Here is a 24,955-nt window from a genome sequence, read left to right as displayed (position 1 = left end):
TAGGAAAGACCTTTTAGGAAGTATAGTGGCGACGGTAACAATCTGTGTTTCTCTTCACCAAAGTCAGATGCTGTAGGTAGTCATTTATTTTATAAACTATAACATAAACATGAGTGATAATAAGGTGTGTGTTGAACGTGACAGTACATGTCTATAATCTCAGCATTTGAGAGGTAGAGGGAAGATGACCAGGCAATCAAGTGTCCAGCATACCAAGTTGGAAGTCAGCTTGGGCTGCAGGGGACTGTGTCTCAAAAATAAGGTTTTTTTCCCCCCTCCCATTTTTAAATGCTTCTTTTGTTTGTTTTGTTTTTGTTTATTTGAAGACAGGGTTTCTGTGTAGCAGCCTTGGCTGGCCTGGAACTCAGTCTGTAGACCAGGTCAATCTTGAAATCTCAGAGATCTGCCTGTCTCTGCTTTCCCGAGTGCTGGGATTAAAGGCATGTGCCACCACTTCCTGGCTCTTTCCATTTTCTTAATGTTTTTCTTGTTGATTAGGAAGATTCTCTGCAAACTCGGTATCTCTGTGTCAGAATATATACAAATGAGTTTTAGGGTGAGGCACAAATAAAATGCCGTTTATCATGCATTGTTCCCTTCAATGCAAACTATATTTAACTTTTATTATCTCATAAATATATACATTCAAGGTATTTAGTATATGGTTTGGTTATATGTGTATATACATTCAGTTTTCACTGTTCATATGTATGTGTATATTGAAACATTCATATATCAAAAATTAGTCATATATGTATATGAAACATTTGTATATATATTGAAAATTGAAGCACACATCAGGCAGGTACTTTTAATTGAAGCATACATCTGTTCAGGCTTTGCATGTTAAATTATTCAGATGTTTTTAGTCTGGCCAAATCTAATCTGGTAATTTCAATTCTGCGTTGTGTTTAGTAAAATTAATAATCTTATATCTAATAAATACTGTTAACATTTTTTCCCTTAAGATGCCCCAGCTTAAACCTGAAACAATTAGCATGACTGGCTTAAACCTGTTTCAGCATCTTTGTAATTTGGCTCGATTGGCTACCAGTGCCTATGACGGTGGCTCAAACTCTGAGGTAATGCTTAGATTTATTTTTATACTTTAGACTTATCAGATCAATTTTCTTGACTTGAAATTAGATTACCAAGTTATCTTTCTATAAACTTTGGCTTTACTATGAAGTTGAATTTTATTTCAATCTTTTAAACTTCGTATTTTAACTTTGAAAGCAATTTTGGTGTGGTTTTCTCCCTTTCTCTCCCCACCCCCCTCTCCCCCATCTCCCTCTCTCTTTTTTTAATTTCCAAAGAGAACTGTGGTTTTGCTTCAAGAAAGCCTTCTTATATGTTCTGTGGTTTGTTTAGAAGGAGAGATGCCTATTCTGTTATTCCGCTTGCAGATCTTGGAAAAGATAACCACGTATTTTATGAAAGATTTAATTTGTGTGAAATTATTTACTTAATTGCATGTGTGCATACTTTTGTTCATGTGGAAGTCAGAGAGCACTTGCAGGAGTCGACCTGCTTCTTCTTCCACATCCTGGGGAAGCTCAGGCAGTTCACCAGATTTACCAGCTGGCTCTTTATTGTACTGAGCCATTTCACCGGCTTTGAAATCCACATGCTGTCTGCAGTAGCTACGTTTTTAGCTTTCCTTCTTCCCTCTCTCCTCCTCCCTCTCCCCCCACCCCTCTCTCTCTCTCTTCAGGAATAGAAAAATATAATCTTTATTTGAAATTCCTTTTTTCTGAGTACATTTTTTTAAGTTGGATATTTTATTTATTTACATTTCAGATGTCACATCCCCTTTCCCCATTTCCCCTCCCTAGAAACCTCCATCCCATCCCCCCTCCTTTTTGCTTTTATACCATTTTAAATACATGCAGGTGTTAAGGTCAGTTCTAGGTTGAGGAACTAGCAGTACAATAGGTGCAAATAATCAAGGAACAAGCAAGACAATAAACACAAATAGTCAAAGAACAAGCAAGGCTTTAAAATTCCACGAACACTCCCTTGATCACTGTTTCTAAGGGCTTATCAGGATGACCAAAATACCTGAGCCTACTTCCCTGTTCTAGCCCAAAGTCATTTTCATGCCTGAAGCCTACTTCCTTATTCTAGCCTAAAATTTAGATTCCTGCCTGAAATTACTTCTTTGTTCTAGCCTAATATTTAGATTCCTGCCTGAAGTTACTTCTTTATTCTAGTCTAATATTTAGATTCTTGCCTGAAATTACTTATTTGTTCTCTTTATAGCAGTATATACTAATAAATAATACATGGTGAATTTTCTTCTCATATAATCCACATAAATCATTATGATTAACTGAGTGTGTACTCCAATAAATTTGTAGTCTTATGTGCTTCTTTTCCAAATTGCATGTCTGTAGTGTAAATGAATGATTGTCATTATATACTTCTAATATAAACTGTTGCTCAAAAGTATTTTTTGCTGAGTTCGAGGCCAGCCTGGTCTACAGAGTGGGTTCCAGGACAGCCAGGACCACACAGAGAAAACCTGTCTCAAAAAACCAAAAAAAAAAAAAGAATATTTTAGAGTGGGTGATATAGTTGGTAGGATTGTCTCCCAGTAAGCACTAATCTCTAGATTTCAGTACCAGAACTATGTAAATCAAGCAGGCAAAGTGGTACACACCTCTAATTTCAGGATTTGGAGGGTGGAAACTTTAGGATCAGGAATTTTGGTTAATTTTTGGCTATATAGTGAGACAACATGAGATACTGTCTCACAGAGTCATAATTTTGCTTGGTTGTTAATACATGTTTTTCTATCTACTATTGGTTTTGTTTATATTGTGATGTTGAGGATTGTTTTTGTTAAGTTTTTTTTTTTCTTAAAACCACCTTTAGTAAGTTTAAATTTACTAACTCAATGTAATTAGATAGTTTTTATTTGCCTAATTAATAACTTGTTCTGGTAGCTGATATTCACTCAGGCTATTAGGTCATTCATTGGAAGACTACCATATTTTGAGAACTTCCACTTCAGTTATTTCTATGCAGCCTTTAGCAGAACCATTTCTTTCATTATCTCATACTTAACATCACTAATTTGAACAATACTTTGTTTACTGTGTCGACTAAATTATTTGAGACTCTATGATATTGGTAGCTTAATCAATTTACTGTCAATGAAAAGCATTTAAGCATTATGCTAAATTATTGTTTTGTGATATATTTTATATAATTGAACTTTTCATACTGTATAATTTATTATATTGTTTTCCTGCTTTATAAATAAATACCATTGGCTTTAAAAGTTCTTTATTAACTGAGGAAATTTGTAAGCTTTTGTTGACTATGATTTCATTAATGTCCATATAAATTGCCTTCTTAATACTTTATAAAATATTAAATTTAGTGTGTAATTCCATGTTTGATATTTTAATCTAATAATAATCGATCATCATTTTAAAAAAATTTAAAAACTTTTCTCTTTATTTCTTAGCTGTGTGGTATGGACCAATTTTGGGGCATTGCATTAAGAGCACAGTCATGTGATGTTAGTCGAGCAGCTATTCAGTATATTAACTCCTACTACATTAATGGTAAGTCATTTGAAATATTGTTTAAAAATTAAAAGTTAATTGTAATAAAATTTTAAGATTTTTCTTCGAATTGTCTTTAAAATTATTTATTGTTATTATTATTTATAAGTGGTTTTATGTTATTATTGTTTATAAGTGTTTGTGTGCATGTATATATGTGTGCTATATGTGTACAGTGCCATAGAGGCCAGAAGAAGGCATCAGATTTCCTGGAATTGCTGTTACTACAAATGGTTCATGTGGGTGCTGGGAATTGAACCTGGGTCCTCTGGATGACCAGTCAGTAGTCTTAATTGCTGAGCCATTCCCAACTTGTGTTTCTTTTTCTGAAACTCAGTCTTTCTGTGTATCCCAAATTGGCTTAGAATTTTCAATCCTGCTTAAGTTTCCTGAGTGCTGAATTAACAGACATGTACTATCGATTGCAGTACGTTTTTATGCGAGAAGATTGGATTAAGCTTCAATTTGGTTCATTTTCTTTGATACAGATAAATAAAGATGTAAAAGTATAATGAATATATATCTGGGTTTCAGGTAAAACGGGTTTGGAAAAGGAGCAAGAATTTATTAGTAAGTGCATGGAAAGTCTTATGATAGCTTCTAGCAGTCTTGAACAAGAATCACACTCAAGCCTCACAGTTATAGAAAGAGGATTGCTTATGCTGAAGACACACCTGGAAGCATTTAGGAGAAGGTAATTTTGTTACAGTGTACTATATGAATGAATTTCAGTATTCATACTGTTGACATGTCTGAATGTATTTGAAAAGTTATTATGGGCACGTTGGAAGCATTTTACCCAAACCAAGTGGATAGTAATCGAAATAGTTACTGTAGAAACTTAAGGTGTCATTTTGCCGTTGAATAGGCAATATAATTTTATCATAAATAAAAAGGGTTTAAAATCTTTAGGGTCTCAGCAGTTATGCATGAATAAGATTCGACAGAATTTCATATCTCCTGAGGTATTAATTATGACTGAAAAGACAGGAACATCAACACTGAAACAAGTTACACTACAACTCTCCCCAGAAACATCATATAAACTTTCATATTTTATCAAGTTGAATCATTTGTTTCATTTGCTGTTTTTTTTTCTTCCTGGACTAGGAGAGAGTATTTTAATTTTGAATTTCCATTTACCATGGAAACATGACCAAAAATTTCTGTGTTAATGAATATCTGTATAATTAATTTAGACATACCCTGTGTAATACAGAAATAAAGCAAATTAACATTTATGAATATATCAACTGAAATGAAAGGTGAGTAGATAGTTTTAATTACAAAATTCTGTTTGTTAAAAGTCATTTAACAATGAGTATAATTGTAAAAGTACTAAGAACTGTGTTGAAAATTTGTTAAAATTGTAACTTCTTTCAACTTCAGATCTTAGTTTGACATTTATTAAATCACATGCAGTTTATATTTTTGACATTTTAATGAAGTATAAGGAAATGCTGAGTAAGCGAGATAATCCTACATATCCTTATAACATGGTTTGAAACACTCGTATAGTGCAAGATTCTTTTATTATAGTTTGTAGAAATTTACTTATTATTACCTTGTGTTTTTTAAAGAATGTATAAAAGAATTCTTGAATTTTTACATTGACATATCAGAGCCTCAGAACCTTTACTGCTTTAGAAAAATAAAAATGAGCAAATGTGGCGGTTTCATTCAAATTAGTTAAAAAGTCAAACAAACTTGTATAACTCAAACAGTACACTAAGATATCTTGGGAAACAAAAGTCTTTGTCATCTGTTTTATGTCTGACATACTTGCCATTGAAGATACACTAAATTATTTGTAAAATTGTTCTGTGCTGTGAAGAATAGCAAAGTGGCCTCTTAACACGCATCCTTAGATCTCATAGAGTGTAATTTTACTAGTACTTGGTTTTTGTTTCCAAAGGTTTGGTAGGACTCTTTCTAAGTTTCTGGTATTGAAGCCCAGCTTCCCATCTTACCGATACTAGTTTTGGCCTATTGTGGAGATATGTGCTTTGTCTTTCATCTGTATCTTGGTTTATTTCATGCTAAGGTTAATAATGCTACTAAGTTATGTCAACATTTGTGAGAAGTAGTACACTATGAATTGCATAAAATTGAATAAAAAAATCTAGATCAATAGCCTAAAAGTTGTTTATTGCCTAGCGTATCTTATCTTGTATCCTTGTATATCAAGCATTAAATGCACATAGTGTTACAGATTGAAATTGTGCACATATGTAGATTTAAAAAGTTTGAAATAGCATCTGTATAATAGTGAGTAACAGTAATATCTTAAATGGCTTAACCTCAGCAGTGATTTTTATTCAAAAGTGGTTTTATTTATCAGGAGCAGTAGGCAATATCTGGAAACTTTTTTTCTTTTCCTTTTCTTTCTTTCTTTCTTTCTTTTTTTTTTTTTTTTTTTTTTTTTTTGGTTTTTCGAGACAGGGTTTCTCTGTGTAGGGCTGGCCTCAACCCCAGAAATCCGCCTGCTTCTTTCTTTTGTTGTTGTTTTGTTATCAGACCTTGGGGGGGGTATGTGAGAAAGTTATGTTAGCCTTGAATGGATAGAGACCAGGGATGCTGGTAAACACTTCAGGGTGTGTTAAGATAGCCTGTGGATTGGCTTCAAGAACAATGTAAATAATTGAGCTCAAAATATCAATGGAACCAAGGTGGAAAAATTGAAAATATGCTGTAAAAGGCATTCTTTTATTAACTCTTGCTCAAGTCATAGACCTGGGTATTGTTTCACTTGTAGGATATAATTTCTATCCCTTTATTTCAGAATGCCTGGTCAGTTTCCTCTGTCTAATCAATCTATCTATCTATCTATCTATCTAAAATTTAGGAACCTATATCTTGTGTTTCACAACCGAAAAGAATCAGGGAAAAGTATTTAGTATGTGTCATGCTAGCTGCCTTTTGGGGATGCAGGAGAGTCCTTTTAAGAAGCTATTTAGGGGCTGGAGAGATGGCTCAGTGGTTAAAGAGCACTGGCTGATCTTCCAGAGGACCCAGGTTCAATTCCCAGCACCAACATGGCAGTTCACAACTGCCTGTAACTCCAATTCCAGGAGATCTGACACCTTCACACAGACATACATACAGGTGAAACACCAATGCAGATAAAGTTAAGAAAAAAATGGTTAAAAACAAGAATGTCTTTTTTTCCCCGGGTAGTGGTGCTGCACGCCTTTAATCCCAGCACTTGGGAGGCAGAGGCTGGACGATTTCTGAGTTTGAGGTCAGCCTGGTCTACAGAGTGAGTTCCAGGACAGCGATGGCTATACAGAGAAACCCTGTCTCAAAAAAAAAAAAAAAAAAAACAAAGAATGTTTTTTTTTTAAAAAATATGTCTGAGCATTTTGCTTACATGTATATATATATATGTGTACCAGGTACATGCCAAGGTTCAAGAAGGTCATAAGAGTCTGTCACATCCACTGGAACTGGAGTAATGGATGTCTACCAGCCTCCCCATGGGTGCTGGGAACTGAGTCCTGGTTTGTCTGAAAGAGCAACATCACTCTAGCCCACTAAAATTAGTCTATTAATCCAGTTTGTTTTTGCATTCTTAGGTGAATCCAATCTCATTCTGTGAAATTGATTTATGTAATATGAATATATGAATATATTCCCACATTGGAAAAATATTTTTATAGAATGTATGTATGTATGTATGTATGTATGTCTATCTGAGAGTATTTCTTAAAATCTTTTTCTTCTTTTGAATGTAAAAATGGTAATTTGGTGTCTCATTATTTGATTATCATTGAGTTCTATTTTACTTTCCTCCTTCCTCTCCCTACCTTTTAAACTATTTATTTATTTATTTATTATATGTAAGTACACTGTAGCTGTCTTCAGACACTCCACAAGAGGGCATCAGATATCATTGCAGATGGTTGTCAGCCACCATGTGGTTGCTGGGATTTGAACTCATGACCTCTGGAAGAGCAATCAGTGCTCTTAACCGCTGAGCCATCTCACCAGCCCTCTCCCTACCTTTTAAATAATTATTTTCATAATGGGATTTTCTCTTTCAGTAATTTTTTGGGAGTTTGTTTTAATTATGAATTCTTAGCTGTCTTTATTTAAGTTCAAGTCACCATGATGAATCTAAAATTTGTATAACTTACATACTCTTCCATTTTGTAAAATATTAAAAACTTCTGTAACATTAAAATGTTCAAAATGGTCTTTCTGTGTGTTGTTGTAGGTTTGCATATCATCTGAGACAGTGGCAAATTGAGGGCACTGGTATTAGTAGTCATTTGAAAGCACTGAGTGACAAACAGTCTTTACCTCTAAGGGTTGTATGTCAGCCTGCTGGACTTCCTGACAAGGTATTTACAAGGTTTAATCTCTAAATTTGGTAACATTTATTCTTTCAAATCTTTGATGGTTTGTTTGGGTGTGGTTATTAAGTGATGTTTAATTGGTTATATCTCATATTTCAGATGACTATTGAAATGTATCCCAGTGACCAGGTAGCAGATCTTAGGGCTGAAGTAACCCATTGGTATGAAAACTTACAGAAAGAACAAATAAATCAACAAGCTCAGCTTCAGGAGTTTGGTCAAAGCAGCAGAAAGGGAGAGTTTCCTGGTAAGTCTATCACTTAACGTGTTTAGTACAGTTTTAGACTTCGTAACAACTGTCTTATTCCATCTTGTGTTGCTCTAACATTTGCTTAAATGGTAGGATGTTTTGTTGTTTGTGGTGGGTTTTGTTTGTTTTATTTTAATTTTGAAAATGGTATCTTTACTGTGGAACCCAAGTTGACCTAGACCACACTGTATATCCCCTAACTGTAAACAGATTCTTGGGAATTCTCCTGTCAGTGCTTCCGAAGTTCTAGGATTATACATGTGTCCACTGCTGGGTGGTGGTGGAGCACGCCTTTAATCCCAGCACTTGGGTGGCAGAGGCAGGCAGATTTCTTAAGTTTGAGGCCAGCCTGGTCTACAGAGTGAGTTTCAGGACAGCCAGGGCTACACAGAGAAACCCTGTCTTGAAAAACAAAAACAAAACAAAACAAAACAAAACAAAAAAATGTGTCCACTACACCTAGCCAGACAAAGTATAAGCAAACTAAATCTGTTTTTCACTGGCCTGCAAACATAAGATCAGGATATAATGTATAAGATCAGAAGCTGATGAGGGCTGCTTTCTCCTTTCAGTACAGTGTATTGAATGATATTCTTTAACATTGCAGAAAGTAGAAGGTCAAAGGGATAGAAACCTACTGTTTCGCCTAGACCTTTGTATAGATACTAATGCATTTATAATGGTCTTGCCTTGATGTCCTAAACTGTTCCCTCATACCTCCAAACACCATTTCATGAAGAAATAAATTTCAGTAACATTTTTGTTTGGGAGCACAAACTAGGACATCATAGCAATTTTAGACCTTTAGTGGCCTCAGTAGCCACTGATCCTTGGTTTCACTAATCCGTGGTTTCATTAATGTTAAGTGTTAGTGTAACAGTGGCTTTAGGTGTTGTTTCTAGACATCATTTTTTGTTTGTTTGGTTTTTTGTTTTTTACAGTATTCTTTTCAGGCTTTCTAGAAATAAGTTTTGTCTGTCTCCATCCATCCATCCATCCATCCATCATCTATTGTGTATGTCAGTATGTGCATGCCACAGTGTACATGTGGAGGTGTGGAGACAAGCTGTAGGAACCAATTTTACCATGTGTGCTCTAGGAATCAAATAGCACATCAGGCTAACCACAGTGCATTTAATTACCAGAAATTTTCCTGCTAGTGCTTCCAAAGTTCTAGGATTATATATGTGTCCCACGCCACCTAGGCAGACAGAGTATAAACAAACTAAATCTGTTTTTCACTGGCCTGCAAACAAGCTTTCTCTGTGGTGTCTCTCTTTAGAGTTTTTGATGTGACCATAAAAACAATTTGGGAATTGATGTGATAAACACTTGTAATTGTTTATGCCTTGTCTGTTTATTGCTGGTTGTCTAGTTTTACCCAATAAGGTGTTTGATCTAGAGGTTTTGGAATAGGGATGCTTAATAAGTGTAGGATGCATGTGCTCCAAAAGCTGGAAAATTACGAAATTTGAAACAGTTTTGGACATAAGTGGTGTTCTGTGTTTGCTTATCTGTGGAATACTAAAGTATTTAAATTTAGCCAAGGGATTCTTAATTTGGAGAGTGTTTAGAAGATAGCTAAATAATGTGGACCTCTGTCCTGAACAGGCACACACACAATCAAGTGTGCAGATGGGTAGGGGCCCCTCTCCCGAATAGAATCATGGAGACATTTGTGGACCACTTACAGACTTAAGTGGCTATCTATAAAGAGTACTGTGTGAAATGAACAGAAAATGGAAACTCATGTTGCCCAGATTAAGAATGAGATCATTCCTGGAAGCTCCCATTTGTCATTTAACTAGTAAAGGGTTTTCTAGTGTCTTCAAGTACTGGCCTACCTTTTGGATTGTTACTCTGGATATTTCTTATAGGTCTGGATACAGCATATGAATTAGAGTTAATTTTTTTTTGTATTATGGTTTGTTTGTTTGTTTAACACTGAATCTCATTATATAGCCTTGATATTCACTGTGAAGACCAGGCTAGCCTCAGATTTAGATCCACCTACCTCTGCTTCCTGAAAGATGGCTGTTAAAGGTGTTCTCCATATTACCTGGCCTTAGAGTTATTTTAAATTTGTTTTGTTTGGTTTTTTGGTTTTTTGGCTTTTTCGAGACAGAGTTTCTCCGTATAGTCCTGGCTGTCTTGGAACTCACTCTGTAGACCAGGCTGGCCTCCAACTCAGAAATCCGCCTGCCTCAGCCTCCCAAGTGCTGGGTTTAAAGGCGTGCGCCACCACCGCCTGGGCTAAAATATTTTTATTAGGCCTATATATATGTATATGTTGTGTAGGGGGGGTCATATAACAGAGCATGCTTATGGAGGTCAGAGGACAACCTGTGAAAATCTGTTCTCACTTTCAAGTGTGTTTGTTTCAGGCATTGAACTCAGAATGCCATGCTTATTAGCAAGCACCTTTTATATACTGACCCCATAATTTAACAGATTTATTAAAGATTTATTTTTAAAGATTTCTTTTTGCATCAGAATTTTGTTTTAAAAGGGTCTTAATTTTTTTCCTGCTTAATAGTCTGTGTATTACTGTCAAACTCAAAACTTGGAGCAGTTTCTATCTCATTCTCATAAGTGCTAGGGCTATAGCTCCGAAACACCATATTTGGCATGATAATTTTTCTTTTAAGGCCAGAAATCTTGCCAGAATTGTTAAGCAATTCTTAGGCTAAAAAATGGCCTGTAGAGATCAAGACTCTAGCTCAGTGTTAAAGAACTTGTTTTACACACCTGAGAGATCCTAGTTCAATACCCAGGATGCCTACCTCTTTCAAAAGAAACCTTTGAAACCTATCAAAGGCTACATGTTAGTGTAACAATATGACATTTATACTCTTGCAAAGAAAATTGCCAGATTCAATCTTAGTGTTAAAAATGAATGTTTTCCTGTATTAAATTTTCTTGGTATAAAGTGGAAAAGCTATTGATGACTTTTATGTATTGTTATTGGGGTTATAGCTATACATGGTTTGGAATAACACTTGTCTAGATTGTGCAAGGTCCCAAGTTATTCCCCAGCCTTGTTACCATAATCAAAATAGAAATGTTGTGTGCCATTATGTAAAGAAATTGTCCTGTTTTATTTATTACTCTTGAAAATAGTTGCTTTATACTCTTGAAATAGAGTTTCTATCTTAATAAAATTCAAGATTGGTGTTCACCTAAGGGTAGAATTCCCCTTTTACATGATAAAAGGTCATGGTTTGATCTCTGAATTGTGTGAATTGTAATCAAGCAGTCACTCATTCACACCAAATAAAACTAGACCATGCCAGCTATGTATGTGTGTATGGTGGCACATGGTTATAATCCCATAGACATTGGCTTCATGGCGAGACCCTATTTAACTTAACTTAAAAACAAAGGAAAAGCCAACACTAAAGTTTGATTAAATGATATTACCATTTAATAATTCTGTTTTATTTCCCAATTAAGCATCATCATCATCATTATTATTATTATTATTATTATTATTATTATTATACAGTTGTTGACTATATAGTAATTATTTTCAGTGTCTACTGTGTTTTAGTGGCTGGAATCCACCAGTAAGTATAAGAAAAAGAAATGTGCCGTGTTGAAACTGAATTTTTATTTTTGTATTTTGTTGAAGGAAGACATGCTTTAAGGAAAAATAACATAAACTGAAGGGATAATACTGAGATGGGTGCTCTGACATTCATGTTTAGACAGAAGCTCTCATTGTGAATGCCTTGAGGAAGATCAAGTTCTGTGCTCTGTGAACTCCGGGGGCAGACATTTTGTTTCTTGAGGTGGAGCAACACATTTTACAGAAAGAACTAGGAGCTGAGCAGGGCAGCACACACTTTTGTCCAATTACTTGGGAGGAAGAGGTCGATTTATTTCTGATTTCAAGGTCAGCCTCATCTACACAGAGAGCTGTAGTCTAGCCTCACCTACTTTGTGAAATGCTGTCTCAAAACAAGAAAAGCCTGGAGCCTAGTAGCTGAAGCACAGATTGTGAAGTAGGGGGAGATGGTGGGAACTCAAGTCAGGGGATAGATGAGCTAGCTGCAACAGACTCTGAGGCATTCTTAAATTACTTGTGCTAAATTTATTGAAGAAACTCATTGGTCTTTTAAGTATTGGTTATTGAATATTCTGATAGATCTTAAAGGGTGTATTTTTTTTCTCTACACAATAGATTGGTTCTTATTTTATAATATTTGCTATGTTTTGTTCTTGTTCAAAATTAGGGAGGATCCTCAGTTAAAATACTGGGTGTTTTTGTGTGTGTGTGCAGCTAATGCATTAAGCTCTCTGCATTTGAGTTCTCTGCATATACTGAGAAAAATGCAATGAGTTCTGAGAAGATTCTTGCTGTCTATTATAACAATATAACTTATATTGTTAAGAAATTACAGGGATTGCCCTAATTATACTAGTGGTAAAAAGATAACTTGTATCTTGAACCTAGGTAATTTAAGACGATAGGAAACACCTAGGAAGCATGCTTATTCTTATGTCTGCTTCTCACAAGTTACATATTTAAGTTTAATGAACAGTGAATGTTTTGTTCTGTTGTATCATTGTTAGCAAATGTCATTAACAGTTTATTTCCCTTTTCTGTTGTTTTCAAGGCGGCCTCATGGGGCCTGTCAGGATGATCTCGTCTGGACATGAATTAACAACAGACTATGATGAAAAAGCACTTCATGAACTTGGTTTTAAAGATATGCAGGTACATACATAGAGTTTGAATTTTATTTATGTTTCCCTGAAAGTTAATAATTGAAGTCTGGTTAAATAATTCTTTAAAAAAAAAAAAAAAAAAAAAAGCCGGGCGGTGGTGGCCGCATGCCTTTAATCCCAGCACTTGGGAGGCAGAGGCAGGCGAATTTCTGAGTTTGAGGCCAGCCTGGTCTACAGAGTGAGTTCCAGGACAGCCAGAACTACACAGAGAAACCCTGTCTCAAAAAAAAAAAAAGTTTAAATAATTCTAAATACCGTGCATTAAAATTATAAATGGAGTTATATTATACCTCAGTTTTATTGTTTTCTTAAATAAAAAAACCTTAATGTATTTTTTTCCTTATTTTTCTTATTCCCCCTCTGTCTCTGTCTCTGTCTCTGTCTCTCTCTCTCTCTCTCTCTCTCTCTCTCTCTCTGTGTGTCTGCCTCTGCCTCTCTGCCTGTCTCTCTCCCTCCTTCTCTCTCCCTCCTCCTCCTCCTCTCCCTCTATCCCTCTCTCCCTCTCTTTCTCAGATGGTATTTGTATCTTTGGGTGCACCAAGAAGAGAAAGAAAAGGAGAAGGTGTTCAACTGCCTGCATCTTGCCTCCCACCACCTCAAAAGGACAACATTCCGATGCTTTTGCTGTTACAAGAACCTCATTTAACTACTCTCTTTGATTTATTAGAAATGCTTGCTTCATTTAAACCACCCTCAGGAAAAGTGACAGTCAATGACAGTGAGGTAATGCTCAGATTTCTTTCCCATAGATGTTATCTTTCTATTGAGATATTAAGAAACAGTTTTCTAATCTCTTTGACAGTGAAGCATAGGAACCTTTTTATTTGTTTAAGTTTTTTGTTGTTGTTGTTGGGACAAGGTCTCTCTGTAGCCCTGGCAGTCCTGCAATTCACAGAGAGATCCTCCTGCCTCTGCCACCCCAGTGCTGGGATATAGGGCATGTTCCACTACTGCCCAGCCTAAATTTGTTTTTTGTGGGAGGGGTGTTTGTTGTTTTGTTTGCTCAGGATTCACTTGTTTGTTGGTTATTTACCAACAAGTTAATATATTTAAGCTTAATATAACCTAGGCATACTGTAATAAAAGTATTGTTTACAAAATAATCAATTTTTTTGCTGGGCGGTGGTGGCGCATGCCTTTAATCCCAGCACTTGGGAGGCAGAGGCAGGCATATTTTTGAGTTTGAGGCCAGGACAGCCAGGGCTATACAGAGAAACCCTGTCTCGAAAAACGAAAAAAAAAAATTAAAACAAAATAATTAATTTTAGACTTCATTGAATCAATTTTGGGAGGCAGCCTTGCATGCCTTACAAGTAAGCAAATGTAAATAATTTTCAGATAAAATATATTTTAAATCCAAAAACTGCCATTCAGTTAATTAGGGGAACCCAAGTGAAAGAAACCCATGTACATGTTACTTGGTTTGGGATGATTTCTATGAGACCATCCAAAATCTGAATTAGAGGAATAAGAAAGGACGAGAAATGATCTGCATGTAATAGTCTCCTGTTTTATCATTGCTGTAGATTGTTTGTTTTGATAACAGTCTGACTTGTCTGACATTGAACTTGGAACCCTCCTGTCTGAGCCTTCTGAGTGCTGTTACAGGTGTATGTCACACATGTAGTAGCAGTCTCAGTCTTGCTCAACTGCTTACTTGCTGGTGGTTGGTTTTGAGGCACAGCTTTGCATCTAAACCTTGTGGCAATCCCAGCTGAAGGTTAGCAGTCTTACTTGGAAGTCATTTCTTAGAAGCACTTACTCAAGACAGGGTTAGGACTAATGGACGGGGATGGGAGAGCGGAGGGGAAGGGAGGCAGACTGAAGGAATGTAATGTTTCTGGTCATGGGAACAATTCCATGTTATCCAGAGTAGACACAGAAGCATACTTGCTTGGCAAGTTCCAGAGGTCGTAAGGACTTAACACACTTGTCCAGGTAAGAATTGGAAGTGCTCTAGAATAGCGTGGCAATGGTAGACAAATGTGATAGAGTTAGAAACACAGTTACCTTGTGGCAGATTTAAAAGAGGACCAAGTGATTCTTTAAGGAGGGGGATGCAGAAATGGTATATGGTTTCTGGCTTGAGCAATTAGTTTGATTTCATTTAAATGTGAATACATGTTTGAAGGTTATCAGTTGAATATCTCAAGGAAACAACTTAAATCCTTATGTTTCTGCTTTCTCACTTCCTGTTTTGTACTTTAGGCTGGCCTCCCAGCTCAGTCTCCCCCTACCTTTTCTACTGAACAGTGAAACTGTAGCACTTCCTACTGTGCCTGTTTATAGAGTTTGTTTTTAGTCCATGGCTTTGATAATGACTATCTTAAGGTCTTTATTGTCCATATTCCTTTTTAAAAATTAATTAATTAAATTTTATTCATGTTACATCCTGATCACTGACCCCCCCCATCACCCCCTCACCGAATCCTTTTCCCCCTACCTCCTCTCCTCCTCTTCTGAGAGGATGAAGGTCTCCCTTTTGTACAACAAGTTTCTGTGGAGCTAGGTGCATCCTTTCCCACCGAGGCCAAACAAGGCAGCTCAGCTAGAAGAACATATCTCACAGTCAGCTCATGGTATAGCCCCCATTCCAGTTGTTCAGGACCCAAGTAGACAATAAGCTGCATATCTGCTACATATGTGCACGGAGGCCTAGGTCCAGTCTCTATGCTCTTTGGTTGGTGGTTCAGTTTCTGAGAGTCCTGAGGTTTCAGGTTAGTTAACTATGTTGATCTTTCTGTGTAGTTCCTATCACCTTTGGGACCTTCAGCCCTTCACCCAGCTCTTCAGAAGAGTCCCCTGCCTCCTTCCATTGTTTGGCTATAGGTTTGTGCTTCTCTTTCTGTTGTCTGATGTATGGAGCCTCACATAGGGATTGGTGCTTGCCCATGGGATTGTTCTCAAGTTAGGTTGGTTATTGATTAGTCATTCCCTGAGTCTCTGCTTCATCCCCATTACCTGCATTTCTTGTAGACTGGACAAATTTTGGGTTGAAAGTTTTGTGGGAACCGGGCGGTGGTGGCGCACGCCTTTAATCCCAGCACTTGGGAGGCAGAGGCAGGTGGATTTCTGAGTTTGAGGCCAGCCTGTTTTACACAGTGAATTCCAGGACAGCCAGGGCTACACAGAGAAACCCTGTCTCGAAAAACCAAACTAAAAAAAAAAAAAAAAGGTGAGTGTAGCATAATTCAGATCATACAGACAGAAGGGGAGGTTGTAGCCTTTACTATATTCAGAAAATGCATTACTACCATGGCGAGAGTCTGAGGTCTTTCTCTGGGCAGTTCGTAGCAATGCTTAAGTGATGCTTTGAAGGGAGCACTAGAGACAGCAGAGACTGGAGGTGCTCTCCACTACACAAGGCAGCAACAGTCCTGGACTTTCGCTTCATCAGGGCTACCCTAGTACTGATCCACTAGTGATCCACAACATCAGTCACAGAGTATACTTGCCACTAACAATCTCCCAAGAAATATTTGTTCTAGCAATAAATTTTTTTTTATCTGTTTTAGGCTACACTCATCCTGTCTTATATTGTAGGTCCTTTTAATTCATAACAGAATCCTAGTTGCATAATTTGGGGGATTTTTCTTCAAATCAATTTTTATATTTAGAACAAAGTTTCTCCATGTATTTTTAATAATTTTTAAATACATTTATTTGTTTGTGTCTGTTTCTGTGCTTACTATATTCACAAAGATCAGAGGACAACCTGTGGGGATCAGTTCGGTCCTACAATGTATGTCCTTGGGTTCAAATCATTAGGCTTGGTGGCCTGTGCCTATGTAGTGGCCATGGCAGGTGTTACCAGCCCAGTCATTTCACCACCTCTAGCTCTACCCTCCTCTTTCATCAACCTTGTAAAGAAGTGGTTGTGAAGAAAGTGGACTCAACCTCTTTCTGTGTGTGTGTGTGTGTGTGTGTGTGTGTGTGTGTCTGTCTGTCTGTCTGTCTGTCTCTGTGTGTTACATTCATCTATCATAGTACAAATGTGGATGTCAGAGAACAATTTGCAAGAGTTGGTTCTCTGTTTCCACCATGTAGGTCCTGGGGATGAAACTCAAGTCATTGTCCTTGGTGGTAAGCACCTTTTACCTACTGAATTATCTCACTGGTTCTGGATTCAGTTTGATTATGCAATTCTCAGTCACATTCTACCCACAGATTCAGAAGAATCACTCTGGGATTGCCATAGTTTCTTCATTAGAACTGTGAAAAGGAAAGTTTACTGTAGATTCCCAGTTCTAAAATTTCTTTGTTTTCAAAATTAGTTCATATAGTTGCCGTATTTATATTCTCCCCATTAACAATTTCAGCGAAGGCATGAAAATTTCCAACCAAATGTTAAGTTGGAACTCAGGTCCGCAGGAATGTTTATCTGCTAAGACATTTTTTCTGGTTCTTATTTAGATTTTTGATACTGGATCTCATGTGGATTAAGCTGCTCTCAAATTCAGTATGTAGCTGAGGCTGACTTTGAACTCTTTATCTTTGTGCATAGTATTCTCTTTCCCCCCCTTCGCCCAGCCCCACACCTCTAGACAGGATATTACTAGATAACCCAACTTGACCTTAAACTAAAATTCTTCCTCCTTCAGCTCCCTGGATGCTGGGAGTATATAGGTATACACCACAGCTTGCAAAGCTTTGTCATACCTTTTATATAATGAATTTATGATGCAAACATAGATGATGGTATGCTTATAGATCCCAGAACCAAAACACCACATATACAGAAGGGCCACTTTATACTATCTTAGTAAAATGATTGTCATTAGATCTCCGTTATTACAAAGTAAGTCTTTGGTATTTAATGCATTTCACTAACACTGGGAATTATGGTTATAGTAGTAGCAGTATAATAATAAATTCACTAATACTCTATGACAAAAACTAGGGCAGTAGGCTTTATCTTTTTGCTATAAATTTTCTTCTACATTTCTGCCTTACTTCGGCAGTGGGTGAAAACTTGGTTTTTAACTGTGCTTTTGAAAACATCCTTTTTGTAGTCTTTGTTTTATTTGCTCACTTTATTCAACTTAAGTTTTATCAAGTGATAATGACAAAAATCAGGTTCATTAAAATTTGTGCTTTCCTTTAATCTTTTTACATATAGGTCAGAATTTAGTGAGTTTTTGTTGTATATAGAATGATAATCTGCAAAGAGGAAATAAGAGATGTGGAAATTATGAAACAAATGGTTAAACTTCTATTTTAAAAGTTGCTTGAGAACAATGATCAGCCAATATAAAAAATGTTGAGGGGCTGGAGAGATGGCGGAGCAGTTAGGAGCACTGGCTGCTCTTCCCGAGGTCCTGAGTTTGAACTCCCAGCAACCACATGGTGGCTCCTGACCATCTATAAAGGAATCAAACAAAAAACAAAACAAAAAAAGTTAAATCTTGATAAGAAGTTGAAAAATTGCTACTTCCGCCTAATTTGTTCATTTTCTTGAATATATTTACCCTGTAAAAAGTAGTATTAAATTTTCAGACTTTTTAAAAAGTGAGGGTAAGAAATTTTGGCAAAACATTTTTTAAAATTGAAGTTAAATTTTTTTTCTCTTGATCTAGCTTGATAAAATAGTGTTCTTATTTTATATAGAGTTTAAAATGTGAAGAACTTCATCTTCATGCAGAAAATCTTTCAAGGCGTGTCTGGGAGTTGCTGATGCTTCTTCCTACTTGTCCAAACATGCTGATGGCATTCCAGAATATCTCCGATGAGCAGGTGAGCCCACAGGCTTTGTCCCCTCATGGGCAGTGTTTGTGTGCATAGCTATAAGGAGGCTAGAGGTCATTGTTAGATCATATGATCATATTATCATCATCATCCTTGCCCTGCCCCCCCACCCCCACCCCCCGTTCTACCCCCTTCTTGCTGAACTGATTAGGCTACGCTGACCCTTGAATTGTGTATTCTCTCTTTGCCCTCTCAATGTCCGTAATACAGACATACGACAGCTATGCCCAGCTTTTTCAAAGGGTGCTTGGGATCCAAACTCATATCTTTATGCTTCTGTGGTAACTATGTTACTGATTGAACCATTTCAGCAACCTCCTTTTGCTAATAGGAAAAAAGTGTCAGTTTAAATATCCATTTGTTTTTAAAGTTACATAACATACTAAGTAAAATGTAAGTGAACTTTTGTTACATTATCTTTAGAAAAATAGGAATTTTCCTTTTTAAAAGGTTTTATTTATTACATGTATGAGTATTTTGCCTACATATATGTCTGTAAACCATGTTTGTGCCGGGCACTGCAGTAACCAGAAGAAGGTGTTGGGTCCTCTGGAACTGGAGTCACGGATGACTGTGAGATGCCATTTGGGTGCTAGGAATTGAATCTGAATATTCTATAAGAGCACTAAGTACGTTTAATTGCTGAGCCATCTCTCCAGCTCCAGAGTAGAGTTTTTATTGATGAGTTTTTTAAAAAACTTGTATGTTTTGAATATGTTTTTTGACAACAAAACTGGTAAAATTGAAATAAGTATGTGATGACATGACATCCGTCAGACCTTGTTTTAGATTGTTAAACAGATCCAATGACAGAATTGAGAAAACAAGGCAACAAAATTTAATACATAGTTAATATTTCTTCTATAAGTACCAGAGTACATATAGAAAGTGTTGGATATCATTGTAGAATGCTTGTACAATGAAAGGTTACGTTTCAAAAAGATTTATGCTATTTTCTTTCAATGATATGTTGTTGAGTGTATGTGTGTGTGCACATGAGTGAAGGTCCCTGTGGAGGCAGAAGATGGTGTTGGATCCCAGGAGTGGGAGTTACAAGTGGGTTTTAGCCTCTCTCCATTGTTGCTGGCAACCACACCAAGAGCGTATGTACTTAGTCATCTTTTCATTCCCTCTTAGAGGGATAGAAACAATACCTACCCTCCTTTGGAGGCAGGGACCGACTAGGTAGCCTTGGTTGTCATCATGTATATTAGGTTGTCCTTGAACTAAGAAAGATCCACCTTCCTTTGCCAAGTCCTGAAATAAAAGGTGTGTGCCTTGACACCTAGCCCAAGAATGCTTTTAAAAGCTCTATAGCAAGGGGTTTCTTCTAGGAAGATCTATTGCAAGACTCATATGTAATGAATACAAAAACAAGTGGCTTATTCTTATATACCACTAACTATCTGATTTGGCACACCATATGAGTTCAGAACATCTGACTTCTTAAATTACTTGAATTGAAAAAGGATTGGCTCCAGAGAGTGATTAGTGATCACTTTTAGTACAAACATTTCAAAGCTACGTATTCAAACATTATTTCTCATATATTGATAGCACAAACAGCAATTTTCTAATTTAAATCTTTTTTCTGTGCTTTTTTGATAATTTTTTTATTTTAACAATATTTAATGAATGGTTCGTGCTTTAAACATGCTTCCAGTACCATTTCTAATCCTTGTTGTCTTATATTTTGATGTTTTTAAAGTGTGCAGTATTTGTGTCTCATGCTAGTATTCATTTTTATGAGTTTTAAAACATTAAAGAATTACCTAGGAAGTTGTCTTGCTAAGCCTGTTTTTTCTTTTTGTAATTTAAGATCAATGATGGACTTAATTGGAAGGAACTTCTCAAAATTAAGAGTGCTCATAAGTTGTTATATGCTCTTGAAATTATTGAAGCACTAGGAAAACCTAACAGAAGAATAAGAAGAGAGTCAACGGTAATTACAGATCCAGTGTGATCATTACGGACTTTACTTTTTCACAATTCCAAATCATACTATTATTTCATTCTAATTTTTCTTCCTGATAGCCTCCCTTATTTATATTTTTCCCTTTCTCACAGGGAAGTTACAGTGATCTTTATCCAGATTCTGATGATTCAAGTGAAGATCAAGTGGAAAATAGTAAAAATTCCTGGACTTGCAAGGTTTGATCATAATTGTTTTGTAAAAGATTTTATTTTTTTTTATTTTTTTCCCCTCCCCCCTGTAAAAGATTTTAAAAAGTTCATTTTGCATTCTATAAATCATTAACTTGAGGATTTTTTAAAAATTTATTTTAGTTTTATGTTTTTGAGTGTTTGCTTGGATATACATAGTGCTTGTGGAGCTTAGTTAAAGTCTCTTTGTATCCCCTTGAACTAGAGTTACAGATGAATAGAACCCTTCTGTGGGAACCTGAGTCTTGCAATAGCAATATGTATTCTTAATAACTGAGCCATCTCTCCAGCCTCAAAGGGAGGCAGAGACTTAGTTGCTGGGGGTGGGGGGGAGGAGAGAGAGAGAGAGAGAGAGAGAGAGAGAGAGAGAGAGAGAGAGAGAGAGAGAGAGAGAGAGGCACTGACTGAACATAATATGAGGCAGACAGGGAGCTTTTAAGCCGCTTGAGGATTCATAGGGACTTTTAGGTAGTGGCCCCTGAATAGTCGGCAGATGCTCCAGGGAGAGGGAGGTGGGAGATGGCAGCCACCCACTCAAATGCAGTCCTTGTGCTTCACATGGGTCAGCCTCGTGGTCACCTGTTTGAAGAGGGTGAGGCTGTTCGAGTCTGCAGTTGACTATGAGATAGTAAAGGAAGAAGTGAGCCGGCCGGTGGTGGCGCACGCCTTTAATCCCAGCACTTGGGAGGCAGAGGCAGGTGGATTTCTGAGTTTGAGGCCGGCCTGGTCTACAGAGTGAGTTCCAGGACAGCCAGGGCTACAGAGAAACCCTGTCTCGAAAAACCAAAAAAAAAAAGAAAAAGAAAACAGGCACAACCACGGGGCAATGAAGTGCTCTGTATATTTAGTATGAGTGAGCATTTCACAAGCATAGATGCTTCCAAAACTGCAAAAAAGGAAGAAGTGAGGCCTGGAAGTACTGAGGTGATGAGCACCTGTCACTAGAGTCTAGTGCTCTTATAGACTTCTGAGTCCTATCCAGCAAGACTTAAAAGTAGGGACCAGTGTCTAGGCCATGGGGGACAGGGTTGTTGTAAGTGGTCTTCAGTGGCCAGCAAACACATACAATGAGGGAGGTTGTGCCTATGATCTAGTTGAGGAAACCATTGATAATGTCTAAGTGTGCAAAAGTGTCAGTCGCAAAGATGCCTGTTGTGCCGCTGGGACCCAAGATGAAAAATTCATTGTTGGTGAAGCTCCAGATGACAGCCTATAGTAGTTGATTTCCATGATCAGCTTACTTGGATTTGGGATCACCTAGAAACACAGTCCTTACCATGTATGTGAGAGGGTTTCCAAAGAGACTGTAATGAAAATCACTTAACCCAAATCTGACACAATCTCATAGACTGATGTCCTGAACTGAATAAAGCCATAAAAGGGGGAAGAACCAGGGGAGTATTTGTTTCTCTCTACTTCCTGACTCTAAATGCAATGTGACCAGCTGCCTCCTCTCCTACTGCTGTGCCTTATGTAGCCTGCCCTCTGTAGGAGAGAGGGAGATGTGAGAATATGCTTAATGGCTATCCTCTAGTGTCAACCTTACACATGCTTTTAGACAGGGTCTCATTGGCTTTGAACTCATCTGTCAAGCTTGCTGCCTGGTCAGCAAAACCTAGTTATACTTTTTTCTCAGTCTTCCCAGTGCTATGGTCATAAGCACTTAACATCATGTTTTTAGGTGGGTTTCAGGCCTTGAATTTAGACCTGTGCTTACAAGGTAAGGCTTTTACTGAGTGACCTATGTTTGTCTTTAGCTCCACCTAATTTACTCTTAAAGGGTAGATGAAAAATTACATTTTACCTTAAATGATAGTAATGTTAAGTGAGATTATTTAATGCTTTGTTTCTCCTAATTTTTAGCCTAATTTTAGTACTGGTGTTCATCCTATGCCACTGTCCTGTCATCTTTGTCTCCTCGTCCTTCAAAACACATTGAAATTAGGACATCGTAGTATCTGAAGTTTCATTGCTAAAATTTGAAGTCATGTTTATAAACTATAACCAGACTAAAATTTCTGAAAATATTTTATATAGAAATTACTTTTAGGTAAGTGGTGGTGGCTCACACCTTTGATCCTAGCACTTGGGAGACAGAGGCAGGTGGATCTATGTGTTCAAGGCCAGCTTGGTCTACAGAGTGAGTTCTAGGACAGTCAGGGCTATACAGAGAAACCCTGTCTCACTGCCCATGTTAAATTAATTTTTTATTTATAGACAGTGATTTTTTTTAATAAAACACAAGTTTTTTTTATAAATGTTTGCTAATAAATGCTAAGTCAACAAAAGACATTATCATTATTTCATATAACTAATTTTCTTTAATCTTTACTTTCAAAATTGCTTACAGTTTGTTGCTGCTGGTGGGCTTCAGCAGTTACTAGAAATTTTTAATTCTGCAATTCTAGAGCCTAAAGAGCAAGAATCATGGACTGTGGTAAGTGAACTCATTTATTTTGACCAATTATAGTTGTTACCTTATTCCAGTCTTCTGTTTCATTTTCAGTGATCTCACTACAAACTTGATTGAGTTTACTAAGACATATAGTAGAAAGGAAAAGTTTTGATAAGTTGATATAGATTGAAATTATGTAACTGAATGAAACAAGTGGGGAGGTTATTTTTGGTGTAGGAAGATGACTTAGTGGCTAAAAGCACTTGCTGTGCAAGGCTGATAAACTGGAAATCATGCAAAAGAGAAAATGGACTTCCACAAAGTCATCATCTGACCTTGACATATCACTGCCTACCTCTGTTACCTTCGTGTGTGTACACACACACTTTCATATTGTTTAATACAAGCTATTTCGATTTTGTTGTTCTTTTCCATATTTTTGGTTTTCGAGACAGAACTTCTTTTAGTAGCTCTAGCTGTTCTCAAACTCACTCTATAAACAAGGCTTGAATTAAACTCACAGAGGTTGCATGCTTTTGCCTCCAGAGTGCTAGAATTAAAGGTGTGCACCACCACTACCGCACTGCATACTTGACATGAATAAGTGCTAAATTTAATTATTCAGAAAGATTATGTGTTAATGAACAATTGTTTATTAGGTTGTTTAAATCATTTATTAGTATTTATATGGTTTTAGAGTTTTTTTTGCACCAGGAAATGTTGCCACACTCCTTTAATCCCAGCACTTGGGAGGCAGAGGCAGGTGGATTTCTGAGTTCAATGCCAGCCTGGTCTACAGAGTGAGTTCCAGGACAGCCAGGGCTACTCAGAGAAACCCTGTTTCTATGTTTAAAACAAAAAGTTAATAAAAATTATATATATATATATATGTGTGTGTGTGTGTGTGTGTGTGCTAATTTGATAGATGTAGCACTAGTGATTAAAAGTCATCTTTTACCAGTGACTTGGATCTTAGCAAATGAGTGTCTTTTGTTTGGAATAATTGTGCAGTAGTTCTTTTTTAATATTTCACATAAATATTTTTCTCTGTCTCAAAAAAAAACCTACTATGTTACTATTATGAAGTTAAATTAACACTGTTTCAATATTAGGTAAAGAATGTTGCTAGTGCAATATTCACAACTTTATGCAATAATGCTGTCAATCTTTTGAATTAAATATAAAATTATTTTTATGTGGAAGTCCAATGGAGTATTAACATGTTTGTACTTGAGTTTTAGAGTTACCTTGATGTAACAGTTTAGCATCTGTTATCAGATACTGTGTTCTACTTTGTACAGTTGATTCTTTGTCTCCACCAATTTAGGTTCTGGTGACTACTCACAAACTTAGGTTGTGAGGTTTTCATGGCAAGTGTTAGACCTCCTTGTGCAGCTTAGAACAGACATCACCAGACCAAAAGGTTCCGTGGTAGGGCGCGGTGGGGGGAGTTTATTCAGGAGATAGGGCAAAGGTCGGGGGAGAGGAATAGAAGAAGATGGCGGAGGAAGAGATAGAGGTCAGGGAGTTCTGCCTGTCTTATATGGGTGGTCATGTAGCCTTTTCCAGGTAAAGGTGAGGTAGCCAGGTGGATTCTGGGAGTGTATGGTGGTTGCCTTGGCAACGATGTGGGGGCCCGCCTAGATGTGATGTCACTGGGTTCGAGCCTGATACCAACAGCAAGTGTCTTTACCCACTGTTCCACCTCACCTGACCCCCTCAGTTTGCCTTGTCATTA

The 24,955-nt window shown here is 36.9% G+C and overlaps 1 protein-coding gene across 2 annotated transcripts in view; it reads left to right on the top strand.

Moving 5' to 3' along the window:
• Positions 1–24,955, top strand: part of Usp34 (ubiquitin specific peptidase 34) — a 185,995-nt gene that overhangs the window by 75,519 nt on the left and 85,521 nt on the right. For both annotated transcript variants that reach the window (XM_028776762.1, XM_028776756.1), the window contains exons 22-32: positions 969–1,082; positions 3,476–3,575; positions 4,110–4,269; positions 7,792–7,918; positions 8,033–8,180; positions 12,803–12,903; positions 13,428–13,637; positions 18,522–18,647; positions 20,479–20,601; positions 20,727–20,810; positions 23,173–23,259. In XM_028776762.1, coding sequence (XP_028632595.1) covers positions 969–1,082; positions 3,476–3,575; positions 4,110–4,269; positions 7,792–7,918; positions 8,033–8,180; positions 12,803–12,903; positions 13,428–13,637; positions 18,522–18,647; positions 20,479–20,601; positions 20,727–20,810; positions 23,173–23,259 — 1,380 coding nt within the window. The remainder of the gene's footprint in view (positions 1–968; positions 1,083–3,475; positions 3,576–4,109; positions 4,270–7,791; positions 7,919–8,032; positions 8,181–12,802; positions 12,904–13,427; positions 13,638–18,521; positions 18,648–20,478; positions 20,602–20,726; positions 20,811–23,172; positions 23,260–24,955) is intronic.

Source organism: Grammomys surdaster, unplaced genomic scaffold (genome assembly GCF_004785775.1).
Source record: "Grammomys surdaster isolate TR1022 unplaced genomic scaffold, NIH_TR_1.0 67, whole genome shotgun sequence".
NCBI lineage: Eukaryota > Metazoa > Chordata > Mammalia > Rodentia > Muridae > Grammomys > Grammomys surdaster.
This window is presented reverse-complemented; position numbering and strand designations above follow the sequence as displayed.